Source organism: Eschrichtius robustus, chromosome 10, assembly GCF_028021215.1.
Source record: "Eschrichtius robustus isolate mEscRob2 chromosome 10, mEscRob2.pri, whole genome shotgun sequence".
NCBI classification, from domain to species: domain Eukaryota; kingdom Metazoa; phylum Chordata; class Mammalia; order Artiodactyla; family Eschrichtiidae; genus Eschrichtius; species Eschrichtius robustus.
In genome coordinates this window covers 119,156,193-119,170,289 of record NC_090833.1, presented here as the reverse complement: position 1 = coordinate 119,170,289, position 14,097 = coordinate 119,156,193, and the positions used below count along the sequence as shown (strand labels likewise).

The 14,097-nt window shown below is 40.4% G+C and overlaps 1 protein-coding gene across 5 annotated transcripts in view; it reads right to left on the bottom strand.

Annotated features, from left to right (window-relative positions):
• Nucleotides 1-14,097, bottom strand: part of SPOCK3 (SPARC (osteonectin), cwcv and kazal like domains proteoglycan 3) — a 445,863-nt gene that overhangs the window by 144,396 nt on the left and 287,370 nt on the right. For all 5 annotated transcript variants that reach the window (XM_068552511.1, XM_068552512.1, XM_068552510.1 and 2 more), the window contains one exon: nt 8,520-8,634. In XM_068552511.1, the coding sequence (XP_068408612.1) occupies nt 8,520-8,634 (115 nt within the window). The remainder of the gene's footprint in view (nt 1-8,519; nt 8,635-14,097) is intronic.

Here is a 14,097-nt window from a genome sequence, read left to right as displayed (position 1 = left end):
AGGTCATGCTGACCATCCTTATCTGAGCTCCACTAGGGCCCCTGGACTGGGAGACGGGGTCGGGGTGAGTATCCAGAGGAATGAAGCTCGGAGGCGGGGACTCGGGACTGGGGGGAGGCAAGCGGGTGAGGCTCGAAGAACAGGAGCCTGCAAGGCAGCTCAGAGCCTTTCCTACACCTGCAGGTGCCTCTCTGCACGTCGTCTAATGCTCGAACACCAGCTTACCACTAACTTGCAAATCACTTAATTGACTTTTGATTAATAAAATAGATTGCTGGCTTTACTAAAAGTGAAACATAACACAGCTTTTAAAATTAAAATTATTGGAAGACCTGCAAGATGGCGGAAGAGTAAGACGTGGAGATCACCTTCTTCCCCACAAATACATCAGAAATACATCTACATGTGGAACAACTCCTACAGAACACCCACTGAACGCTGGCGGAAGACCTCAGACCTCCCAAAAGGCAAGAAACTCCCCACGTACCTAGGGAGGACAAAAGAGAAAAGAAAAAACAGAGACAAAAGAATAGGGACGGGACCTGCACCAGTGGGAGGGAGCTGTGAAGGAGGAAAGGTGTCCACACACTAGGAAACCCCTTCACGGGTGGAGACTGCAGGTGGCAGAGGGGGTAAGCTTCGGAGCCACGGAGGAGAGCGCAGCAACAGGGGTGCAGAGGGCAAAGCGGAGAGATTCCCGCACAGAGGATCGGTGCCGACCAGCACTCACCAGCCCGAGAGGCTCGTCTGCTCACCCGCTGGGGCGGGCGGGGCTGGGAGCTGAGGCTCGGGCTTCGGTCGGATCGCAGGGAGAGGACTGGGGTTGGCGGCGTGAACACAGCCTGAAGGGGTTAGTGCACCACAGCTAGCCGGGAGGGAGTCCGGGAAAAGGTCTGCAGCTGCCGAAGAGGCAAGAGACTTTTTCTTACCTCCTTGTTTCCTGGTGCGCGAGGAGAGGGGATTCAGAGCGCCGCCTAAACGAGCTCCAGAGATGGGCGTGAGCCGCGGCCATCAGCGCGGACCCCAGAGACGGGCATGAGACGGTAAGGCTGCTGCTGCCGCCACCAGGAAGCCTGTGTGCGAGCACAGGTCACTCTCCACACCGCCCCTCCCGGGAGCCGGTGCAGCCCACCACGGCCAGGGTCCCGTGATCCGGGGACAACTTCCCTGGGAGAACGCACTGCGCGCCTCAGGCTGTTGCAATGCCAGCCTCTGCCGCCGCAGGCTCGCCCCACATCTGTACCCCTCCCTCTCCCCGGCCTGAGTAAGCCAGAGCCCCCGAAGCAGCTGCTCCTTTAACACCGTCCTGTCTGGGCAGGAACAGACGCCCTCAGGCGACCTACACGCAGAGGCGGGTCCAAATCCAAAGCTGAACCCCAGGAGCTGTGAGTACAAAGAAGAGAAAGGGAAATCCCTCCCAGCAGACTCAGGAGCAGCGGATTAAAGCTCTACAATCAAATTGCTGTAGATTGCATCTGTGGAATACCTGAATAGACAAAGAATCATCCCAAAATTGAGGCGGTGGACTATGTGTGGTTTTGCCTGTATAGCTTTGCTTTTACCATTTGTCCTAGGGTTCTCTCTGTCTGGTTTTGGGGGTTTTTTTAGTATAGTTTTTAGCACTTGTTATCAATGGTGGATTTGCTTTTTGGTTTGGTTGCTCGCTTCTTTCTTTATTTTTTTTTATTACTTTTTAATTTTTAATAATTATTTTTTATTTATTTATTTTTTCTTTCTTTTTTTCTCCCTTTTCTTCTGAGCCGTGTGGCTGACAGGGTCTAGGTGCTCCGGCCAGGTGTCAGGCCTGTGTCTCTGTGGTGGGAGAGCCAATATCGGGACATTGGTCCACCAGAGACCTCCCAGCTCCATGTAATATCAAATGGTGAGAGCTCTCCCAGAGATCGCCATTTCAACGCTAAGACCCAGCTCCACTTAATAAGCAGCAAGCTACAGTGCTGGACACCCTAGGTCAAACAACTAGCAAGACAGGAACACAACCCCACGCATTAGCAGAGAGGCTGCCTAAAATCATAATAAGGTCACAGACACCCCCAAACACACCAATGGATGCAGTCCTGCCCACCAGAAAGACAAGATCCAGCCTCATCCACCAGAACACAGGCACCAGTCCCCTCCACCAAGAAGCCTACACAACCCACTGAACCAACCTCACTCACTGGGGACAGACACCAAAAACAACGGGAACTACAAACCTGCAGCCTGCTAAAAGGAGACCCCAAACACAGTAAGTTAAGCAAAATGAGAAGACAGAGAAACACACATCACATGAAGGAGCAAGGTAAAAACCCACCAGACCAAACAAATGAAGAGGAAATAGGCAGTCTACCTGAAAAAGAATTCAGAGTAATGATAGTAAAGATGATCCAAAATCTTGGAAATAGAATGGAGAAAATACAAGAAACATTTAACAAGGACCTAGAAGAACTATAGAGCAAACAAACAATGATGGACAACACAATAAATGAAATTAAAAATTCTCTAGAAGGAATCAATAGCAGAACAACTGAGGCAGAAGAACGGATAAGTGACCTGGAATATAAAATAGTGGAAATAACTACTGCTGAGCAGAATAAAGAAAAAAGAATGAAAAGGATTGAGGACAGTATCAGAGACCTCTGGGACAACATTAAGTGCACCAACATTCGAATTATGGGAGTCCCAAAGAAGAAGAGAAAAAGAAAGGGACTGAGAAAATATTTGAAGAGATTATAGTTCAAAACTTCCCTAATATGGGAAAGGAAAGAGTCAATCAAGTCCAGGAAGCACACAGAGTCCCATACAGCATAAATCCAAGGAGAAACACTCCAAGATACACATTAATCAAACTATCAAAAATTAAATACAAAGAAAAAATAGTAAAAGGAGCAAGGGAAAAGCAACAAATAACATACAAGGGAATCCCCATAAGGTTAACATCTGATCTTCCAGGTGAAACTCTGCAAGCCAGAAGGGAGTGACAGGACATATTTAAAGTGATGAAAGGGAAAAACCTACAACCAAGATTACTCTACCTACAAAGGATATCATTCAGATTCGACAGAGAAATTAAAACCTTTTCAGACTGCAAAAGCTAAGAGAATTCAGCACCACCAAACCAGATTTACAACAAATGCTAAAGGAACTTCTCTAGGCAGGAAACACAAGAGAAGGAAAAGACCTACAATAACAAACTGAAAACAATTAAGAAAATGGGAATAGGAACATACATATGGATAATTACTGTAAATGTAAATGGATGAAATGCTCCAACCAAAGACATAGACTGGCTGAATGGATACAAAAACAAGACCCGTATATATGCTGTCTACAAGAGACACACTTCAGACCTAGGGACACATACAGACTGAAAGTGAGGGGACGGAAGAAGATATTGCATGCAAATGGAAATCAAAAGAAAGCTGGAGTAGCAATTCTCATATCAGACAGAATAGTCTTTAAAATAAAGACTATTACAAGAGACAAAGAAGGACACTACATAATGATCAAGGGATCAACCCAGGGGGAAGATATAACAAATGTAAATATTTATGCACCAACATAGGAGCACCTCAATACATAAGGCAAATGCTAACAGCCATAAAAGGGGAAATCGACAGTAACATAATCATAGTAGGGGACTTTAACACCCCACTTTCACCAATGGACAGATCATCCAAAATGAAAATAAATAAGGAAACACAAGCTTTAAATGATACATTAAACAAGATGGAATTAATTGATATTTATAGGACATTCCATCCAATCACAACAGAATACACTTTCTTCCCAAGTGCTCATGGAACATTCTCCAAGAATAGATATCTTGGGTCACAAATCAAGCCTTGGTAAATTTAAGAAAATTGCAGTCGTATCAAGGATCTTTTCTGACCACAACACTATGAGATTAGATAAAAATTACAGGAAAAAAAATCTGTTAAAAATACAAATACATGGAGGGTAAACAATACACTACTTAATAACCAAGAGATCACTGAAGACATCAAAGAGGAAATCAAAAAATACCTAGAAACAAATGACAATGAAAACACAATAACCCAAAACCTATGGGATGCAGCAAAAGCAGATCTAAGAGGGAAGTGTATAGCAATACAATCCTACCTCAAGAAACAAGAAAAATCTCAAATAAACAACCTAACCATACACCTAAAGCAATTAGAGAAAGAAGAACAAAAAAAACCCAAAGTTAGCAGAAGGAGAGAAATCATAAAGATCAGATCAGAAATAAATGAAAAAGAAATGAAGGAAACAATAGCAAAGATCAATAAAACTAAAAGCTGGTTCTTTGAGAACATAAACAAAATTGATAAACCTTTAGCCAGACTCATCAACAAAAAAAGGGAGAAGACCCAAATCAGTAGAATTAGAAATGAAAAAGGAGAAGTAACAACTGACACTGCAGAAATACAAAGGATCATGAGAGATTACTACAAGTGACTATATGCCAATAAAATGGACAACCTGGAAGAAATGCACAAATTCTTAAAAAAGCACAACCTTCCAAGACTAAACCAGGAAGAAATAGAAAATATAAACAGACCAATCACCAGCAATGAAATTGAGACTGTGATTAAAACTCTTCCAACAAACAAAAGCCCAGGACCAGATGGCTTCACAGGTGAATTCTATCAAACATTTAGAGAAGAGCTAACACCTATTCTTCTCAAACTCTTCCATAATATAGCAGAGGAAGTAACATTCCCAATCTCATTCTATGAGGCCACCATCACCCTGATACCAAAACCAGACAAAGATGTCACAAAGAAAGATAGGCCAATATCAGGCCAATATCACTGATGAACATAGATGCAAAATTCCTCAAGAAAATACTAGCAAACAGAATCCAACAGCACATTAAAAGGATCATACACCATGATCAAGTGGGGTTTATCACAGGATTGCAAGGATTCTTCAATATACGCAAATCAATCAATGTGATAAGCCATTTTAACAAATGGAAGGAGAAAAACCATATGATCATCTCAATAGATGCAGAAAAAGCTTTTGACAAAATTCAGTACCCATTTATGATGAAAATCCTCAAGAAAGTAGGCATAGAGGGAACGTACCTCAACATAATAAAGGCCATATATGACAAACCCACAGCCAACATCGTTCTCAATGGCGAAAAGCTGAAACCATTTCCACTAAGCTCAGGAACAAGACAAGGTTGCCCACTCTCACCACTATTATTCAACATAGTTTTGGAAGTTTTAGCCACAGAAATCAGAGAATAAAAAGAAATAAAAGGAATCCAAATCGGAAAAGAAGAAGTAAAGCTGTCACTGTTTGCAGATGACATGATACACAGAGAATCCTAAAGACGCTACCAGAAAACTACCAGAGCTAATCAATGAATTTGGTAAAGTTGCAGGATACAAAATTTATGCACAGAAATCTCTTGCATTCCTATACACTAATGATGAAAAATCTGAAAGAGAAAGTAAGGAAACACCCACATTTACCATTGAAACAAAAAGAATAAAATATCTAGGAATAAACCTACCTAAAGAGACAAAAGACCTGTATGCAGAACACTATAAGACACTGATGAAAGAAATTAAAGATGATACCAACAGATGGAGAGATATACCATGTTCTTGGATTGGAAAGAATCAACACTGTGAAAATGACTATACTACCCAAAGCAATCTACAGATTCAATGCAACCCCTATTAAACTACAATGGCTTTTTTCACAGAACTAGAACAAAAAATTGCAGTTTGTATGGAAACACAAAAGACCCCGAATAGCCACAGCAATCTTGAGAAAGAAAAATGGAGCTGGAGGAATCAGGCTCTCTGACTTCAGACTATACTACAAAGCTACAGTAATCAAGACAGTATGGTACTGGCACAAAAACAGAAATGTAAATCAATGGAACAGGATCGAAAGCCCAGAGATAAACCCATGCACATATGGTCATCTTATGTTTGATAAAGGATGAAAGCATATACAATGGAGAAAAGACAGCCTCTTCAATAAGTGGTGCTGGGAAAACTGGACAGCTACATGTAAAAAGAATGAAATTAGAACACTCCCTAACACCATACACAAAAATAAAGTCAAAATGGATTAAAGACCTAAATGTAAGGCCAGATACTATAAAACTCTTAGAGGAAAACATAGGCAGAACACTCTATGACATCAATCACAGCAAGATCCTTTTTGACCCACCTCCTAGAGAAATGGAAAGAAAAACAAAAATAAACAAATGGGACCTAGTGAAACTTAAAAGCTTTTGCACAGCAAAGGCAATCATAAACAAGACGAAAAGACAACCCTCAGAATGGGAGAAAATATTTGCAAACGAAGCAACTGACAAAGGATTAATCTCCAAAATTTATAAGCAGCTCATGCAGCTCAATATCAAAAAAACAAACAACCCAATCCAAAAATGGGCAGAAGACCTAAATAGATATTTCTCCAAAGAAGATATACAGATTGCCAACAAACACATGAAAGGATGCTCAACATCACTAATCATTAGAGAAACGCAAATCAAACCTACAATGAGGTATCACCTGACACCGGTCAGAATGGCCATCAGCAAAAACTCTACAAACAATAAATGCTTGAGAGGGTGTGGAGAAAAGGGAACCCTCTTGCACTGCTGGTGGGAATGTAAATTGATACAGCCACTATGGAGAACAGTATGGAGGTTCCTTGAAACACTGAAAATAGAAGTACCATACCACCCAGCGATCCCACTACTGGGCATATACCCTGAGAAAACCATAATTCAGAAAGAGTCATGCACCACAATGCTTATTGCAGCACTATTTACAATAGGCAGGACATGGGAGCAACCTAAGTGTCCATCAACAGATGAATGGATAAAGAAGATGTGGCACATATATACAATGGAATATTCCTCAGCCATGAAAATAAACGAAATTGAGTTATTTGTAGTCAGGTGGATGGACCTAGAGTCGGTCATACAGAGTGAAGTCAGTCAGAAAGAGAAAAACAAATACCGTATGCTAACACATATATATGGAATCTAAGAAAAAAAAAATGGTTATGAAGAACCTAGGGGCAGGACAGGAAGAAAGACACAGATGTAGAGAATGGACTTGAGGTCACGGGGAGGGGGAAGGGTAAGCTGGGACAAAGTGAGAGAGTGGCATGGACATATACACACTACCAAATGTAAAATAGCTAGCTAGTGGGAAGCAGCCGCATAACACAGGGAGATCAGCTCGGTGCTTTGTGACCACCTAGAGGGGTGGGATAGGGAGGGTGGGAGGGAGACGCAAGAGGGAGGGGATATGGGGATATATGTATACGTATACCTGATTCACTTTGTTACAAAGCAGAAACTAACACAACATTGTAAAGCAATTATACTCCATTAAACATGTTTAAAAAAAAAAAGATGCTAAAGGAGCCAAACACACACACACAAATTAAAATTATTATCTTAAATGTTACTTAACAAGTAAAGACCAATATACATGCATGACTGAACTTCAAAAGTTTTATCTCTAATAACATATTGATAATGGGAGTGCAACATGGAATATCAGGTATAGAATGTTTAAGACAATAACGACTTATACTAAATCCACTTCACATCCACCAAGTCATTTTCCTATCTGCATATCCATTATTCATATTTGTCAGGAAAAAGGCAAAAACAAATTCTCTGCATTAAGGACCCACGATAGTAGTTGTTAAATTACAAGATTCAGACGGCTATAAAAATATGATAAATGTTGACGATCATGCTTATGAAACAGTCTTTGTCTTAAAGAATCACCTGGTCCCAGCATTTCCTCCTTCATCTATGGCTGTGAAGAACTGAAACCAGCAGCCATGGAGATTTTTTTGAAAGACATAAACAATATCTCAAATATAAAAATGCCATGTAAACCACAATATATAACCTATAAAAGTCAATTTATATACTGTAACCTGTGTCGGGGTAAATGTACTTCATTACTTTATTACACAGCAAACCAATAAAAATAAAGATTTAAGAACTCTAGTCGAAAGAAAGTTTAACTTATAAAATTCTTCAGCAGGAAATTTTATACACACACAGGCACACATGTACATACACATACACACGCTCTACATGGGGTAGACACCTTTATTTAAAAAGGTTAGTATTAATTGATTTAGCAGTTTCATTTTGACCAAACTAATTTATCACTTGCTATGTTACTACTGATCAGTTGTTGGCTCCAAATGAAAAAAGCGATGTAAAACACACATTTTAGGCAGAATAATTCACAGGAGGCATCACTGTAGTTTTCTTATATGTAGAAATAAGCATCCAGCTGTTACTATTGAAATAACAGAAATCTACAGAAAGACATTACTTGCTGTAATAATTGAGGCTAAAGGAAAAAAAAATTCACTTACAGTATAATTATAAAAGTTCGGTATATGTATAGAAGTAAATTTAATTGTGTATTCAATGACTTAACATTCACTGTAAGATATTTTAATAGAGGGAACAAACGTAAAAGTATAAATAAATTTTCATCACCTACCTCTCTTCATATTCCTGCTTGAGCCCAGGGTCGTATCTGAAGGACACGGGCAACGTCCTTCACACTTGACTGAGATCTGTTTTCCTAAGATGCATGCCTGGTATTCTAGTTTGCACTGTATAAAAAGAGAAAAAATAGTAATTCAAGTACGTTTAGTTATATCAACAGGAAGTCAAGAACATGACAACAGGGCACCTGCAGGTCTATGACACCTGCTATAGGACAGAGAGGTGAATGGGACAGAGCAGAGTGCGTTACACCTGAATCTGCATCCTGTGATGCCATTCCCAGTGCGGTGTCTGGGCCAGCTTCTGAAACGTTCTCATCCTCAAGTCCTCATATGAATCATGGGGAAGATAATATCTAATCTAGTGGAATCTAAAAGAGTGATACGAGTGAACTTATTTACAAAACAGAAATAGAGCCACAGACTTAAAAAACAAACTTGTGGTTATCAAAGGGGAAAGGCGGGGGAGGGATACATTAGGAGTTTGGGATTGACATAGCCACACTACTTTATATAAAATAGATAATCAACAAGGACCTACTGTACAGCACAGGGAACTCTACTCAATATTGTGTAATAACCTATGTGGGAACAGAATCTGAAAAAGAATACACATATGTATGTATATATGTATAACTGATAAACTTTGCTGTACACCTGAAACTAACACAACGTTGTAAATCAACTACACTTCAGTAAAAAATCTAATCCACAGAATTTTAAGAATCAAATCGTAGTAGCTACCATGAATCAGGCTCTCAGCAAATGTGAATAAAACCTGAATAAAATTAAAGGCAAACGATCGACATTGTTACGGCCCATGAAGACATTTTTTTAGTGTACTTTTCTTTTAATTTTGTTTGTAAACATTGCTCTTTATAGAATTTTAAGCCTGAGTAATTTAAATAATTCTGAATATTTTATAACTGTATATTTGACATGATTTAAAAAACTGCAAACCTACTCCATCATTTAAGAAGCAATAATTATCTTCCGCCTCTAAAAAATATAGATCTTGCTAATTCTGAAGTAATGTGATTTCTTTCCTGGCTGTGTCCATAATTTACTCAGTGCAAATGACTTTAAAATTAAATAGGGCCGACTTTCTGGCTCCAATCGACAAATGTACCAGTGACTAATTTAATTCAGCTTCAGCTGATATCAGGAAGCACGGAATATACCCAATGACTAATCAGATTATTCACATATATGTAACATTTTTTTTCCTTGCCAAATAACTCGCTAATGGACAGGCAAAATTCTTAACTAGGCCTGTTACAAAAGATAAAAAATTATTACACTTGGAATATATTTGTAGTGGCTCAGTGGGCCTTTTTGGAGGAATAAACTCTTCCAAATGTATCATTATTTTTCATTATTCAATCTTTCAAGAATCCAAGAAAAATGACCTTGTCATATAAAATCGCCAACAAATTTTAAATGTAATTTAAAATGTCCAATAGTAATCAAATGCAGAAATAAATAAAGAGATTATGAGTGTTTTAATAAAAGACAATTTATATGAAACCTTGAGACTTCAAATTTAATATTCTTTACTGTAACTGCTTTTAATATTTCAGAAACCTGGATTGGTCATAAGATAATGACACAATTTAAGAAAAGTTCAAGAGCAACTGTAAGTGGCGTATGAAGAGACAAAGCCAAAAGTCAATATTAATTACAGCTAATGTGGAATTTTGAAATTTGAAAATGTTAGGTCCTTTCAAAGATGTCATGCCATACTCATTTACATTTTAAATGTAGTTTATTTTAGCAGTGATTTTTTTAATAAAAAATGAATGTCTGAAAAATACCTGAATAAACAACAAAAATAGCACAATCTTTATAAAAAGTTGATTTAATTTTCATCAAAAATGTTTGACCTCTTAGCTAATTTTCTTGGATATGTTACAATTTAAAAACTTCACAGCTGTCTTTAAAACTTGCATGATATGATGAAGTTGTAGCTTTGTAAAGAATTCTTTATGAAGAATTACTTCGTAAATGAAAACAATTTCTCTTTCAGAATGAATGATTCTATGGAACACTTCTTTTCTGTATGCATGTCTGTAAAGAGAAACAGAATCAGATGTCTAGCAAATACACCCTATGTGTATAGTTGTATGAATCTAGCTTCCTGTCATTAGAAAACCATTTATTTTTTTAACTTACGGATTTTGAAAAAAAATCTTCATGAAGAATTTTATTCAAAGAATATAAAGATATTAAAAGTACTATTTAAAAATATGTTTTAGCTATACCCACTGATTGCATTTCTAATTAATAATATTCAATTTACTTAATTATCACAAAGCTGAAATATTTATAACAGTGTAGATGAACTAAAATATCACATAAAGGGCATGCTCATTAGTCTGTAATTACCCCAAAATGCAAATACTGTAGAGAAAGACAAGATTAATGCATTCCTGATTACCTAAGACCTTTAGTCTTGAGAACACTTGAGTTACCAGTGATCCTGAGCAGTCAGCCTGCAGGATGGTTTTTCTAATGTCAAAACTGACAACTGTCAGGGAAAATAAGTTATCTGTTTAAAAACAGGATCAAAGAAGAAGATGTGATCTTTCCACCCGCAGAAAAGGACTCCGGCCAGGAGACCCTGGGATTGGCCACTGGTAAGGTTTGCAAGATGATGTAACCCCCACGGTCAGGGACATGGCTTAGACCAGAGGTTCTCGGCCAGGGGCTGACTCTGCTCCCTGGGGACATCTGGGGGCAGTTTTGGTCGTGACCATGGGGCGGGGGGCGGGGGGACACTGCTGCATTACTAGTTAGAGGCCAGAAGCGCTACTGAACACCTCGCAGCACGCTGGTCAGCCCCTCCAGGTTAAAGTGCTACCCGGCCTCGCACGTCAGTAGAGCCGAGGCTGAGGAGCCCGGTTAGGGGTGCTCGTCTCCCAAAAGACACCAGATGGATTAACTAAACTCTCAAGGCCTCATCCACACTTCCTTAGGGTGTTTTTTCTTGAGCGTTCACTAAAGTTAACACATACAAAATAAAAACAATGGTATAAACAAACTACCAGCTACAAGTACTTTATTTCTTTAATTTTTTTTTAGTAAATGTATTTATTTTATTTATTTATGTTTGGCTGTGTTGGGTCTTTGTTGCTGTGCGTGGGCTTTTCTCTAGTTGCGGCGAGCAGGGGCTACTCTTTGTTGTGGTGCGCAGGCTTCTCATTGCAGTGGCTTCTCTTGTTGCAGAGCATGGGCTCCAGGCGCATGGGCTTCAGTAGTTGCGGCACACGGGCTTCAGTAGTTGCGGCACGTGGGCTCAGTAGTTGTGGCTCACGGGCTCTAGAGCGCAGGCTCAGTAGTTGTGGCGCGCGGGCTTAGTTGCTCTGCAGCATGTGGGATCTTCCCAGACCAGGGCTTGAACCCGTGTCCCCTGCATTGGCAGGTGGATTCTTAACCACTGCGCCACCAGGGAAGCCCTACAAGTACTTTAATTTCCCAGAAAACCCAGAAAATACAAAGCAGCTAAGACAACAACATACAGTTTATCAACAGCAACGTTCATGAGGCATCCCTGAGTGTGAAGCTCTGGGATTCGATGCATTACTCTTTTGATCATTGAGTAAGACAGGCATATTTTTTAAAATAAATTTTACAAGTCAAACTTAGCTTCTGCATCTGATCAGAAGTATCAATACATGGCTCAAGTGGGATTCAAGCACTATTTTATAGTGTTTCTAATGTAGAACAAGTATGTAATTAGCAGTAGGTAAAACAGCAACAATGTTCTATGTGGCATTGTAGTGATAAACACATTTCTTCAAGTGAAAATAAACTAAGGAACACGGAATGCTATGCATCACTTTTTAGCCTCCGTTTTACCTGGGTTGGATGGGCTAACACACCACATCATCTCCCTTTAATACCTTAGAGGCCCAGGATCTCAGACACGCCCTGCGCTTTCACAGGTGGCTTTCCTCACGTCGGCATGGCGCCCCCTTCCCGAGCACAGCCTCCACCTGGGTTTCCTGGTCCCTGCTCTGCGTGGCCCAGCCCAGCCCATGGCAGCCGAGGAGGGGGTACAACCCCGACCCCTTCTTTCAGCTGGGATTTACCATCCGCGCGCACACCCTAATTTCTCTTTTTGGAACACCCACCCTACATTTTGTTAAGGAGCAACACCCTGCTGATTCGGGCACCTTACTTCTCTTTCCACTACAGAATGTTCCATCACACACCCTCTCACGGGGACTCAGGTGACCTGTCGCCCTCCCACGTTCGTAACTGGACCTGGGAGGGGGCAGGTCCCCTGGGGGCTCACGGCAGGTGTGGGCACAGACACGAGGGTCCTGCACCCCAGCAGTCCCCTGGGCTCCCCGACAGCCATGTCAGTCCCCTTCTTCCAGACACTTGGCTTGCCCTCCACCAGGCCTCCAGTCAGCATCTAGAGACTGGGCTTCGGAAAGGACCAGCGGGATGTGGGCTGACCGAGGTGAGGTCACAGGAGGGCAGGAAGGATGCTTCAACCCGAGTTCATACATGTACAATCCTTGTCCTGTGCTGTCGACGTGAATAGCAGAATATTGCTGCTCCGGCTGGTGACTCAGTCACCTAACAAGAAGAACTGCCAGGAGAAAATGAGGCAAGGAGAGCATCCGTAACCCTCACCTCGCCACATACATTCTCTTACATCTAGTATAGTCTCTGGACCAGTATGTCTCCAATTCTGCAAACAGGAATTAGTATTACAGATGCTCTTTCTTCCAAGATTAAACACCTCACCGCAGAAACCTGCCTTGTTTGGCACACAGAGCTTACCGCATCCCGCAGGGCAGCACCAGAACACGCCAAAGAGAAAACAGTGGGCGTGGAGTGGGGACTCAGAACTGGTTTGGGGCTGGTTTTCCTTCGCTGAGTCTTTGTTCCCAGGTGTCCCTGGGGTTCCTACACTGCCTTCAACTCAATTTAATCCAGAGTAATCCTACAATGTCAGGATGCGTAATGTCCCTCACCTCAGACAAGGCTGCTAGTGTACGCATAAAGAAAACCCGCTTTTCATACACTGAATTATTTAGTGGAGCTGCAAGACCATCTAATCAGGGTCTCCTAGTCCGTGATTTCTGTGCATACGGCAGAGCTCATGTACGGATTTTCCTCTTTGTTAGGCCATTGTTGCAAACAGTTATTCTAGACTTCAAAATCTGGTAATAAATTTAAAAGATTTTAAGGGTCAAAGGGATGTTTATTTTACCATCATTTCATGCTTATATGTTTCAGTGAATTTTATCATTAAATCAAAATTCGTACTTAAGTTACTTAAGTTCCTCCAGATCAAAGTTTCTTTCAAGTATGAGTAATAGTTTCAATTAAAATAAGACCTATAAAAACATATTGTTTGATGACTGATACAATACATACATGAAATTAATAAAATTATTTTAAATGATTTGTACTTCCTTTATTTACCTTCATATATATAACATGAATTTTGTAAGATAACAACTCAGAATTTTCCAGAGGTGCAGGAGTGGTTAAAAATACTTAAGAAATGGATGAACACAGAAGGTTGTCACACCAAGCACTCCTAAAAATGAG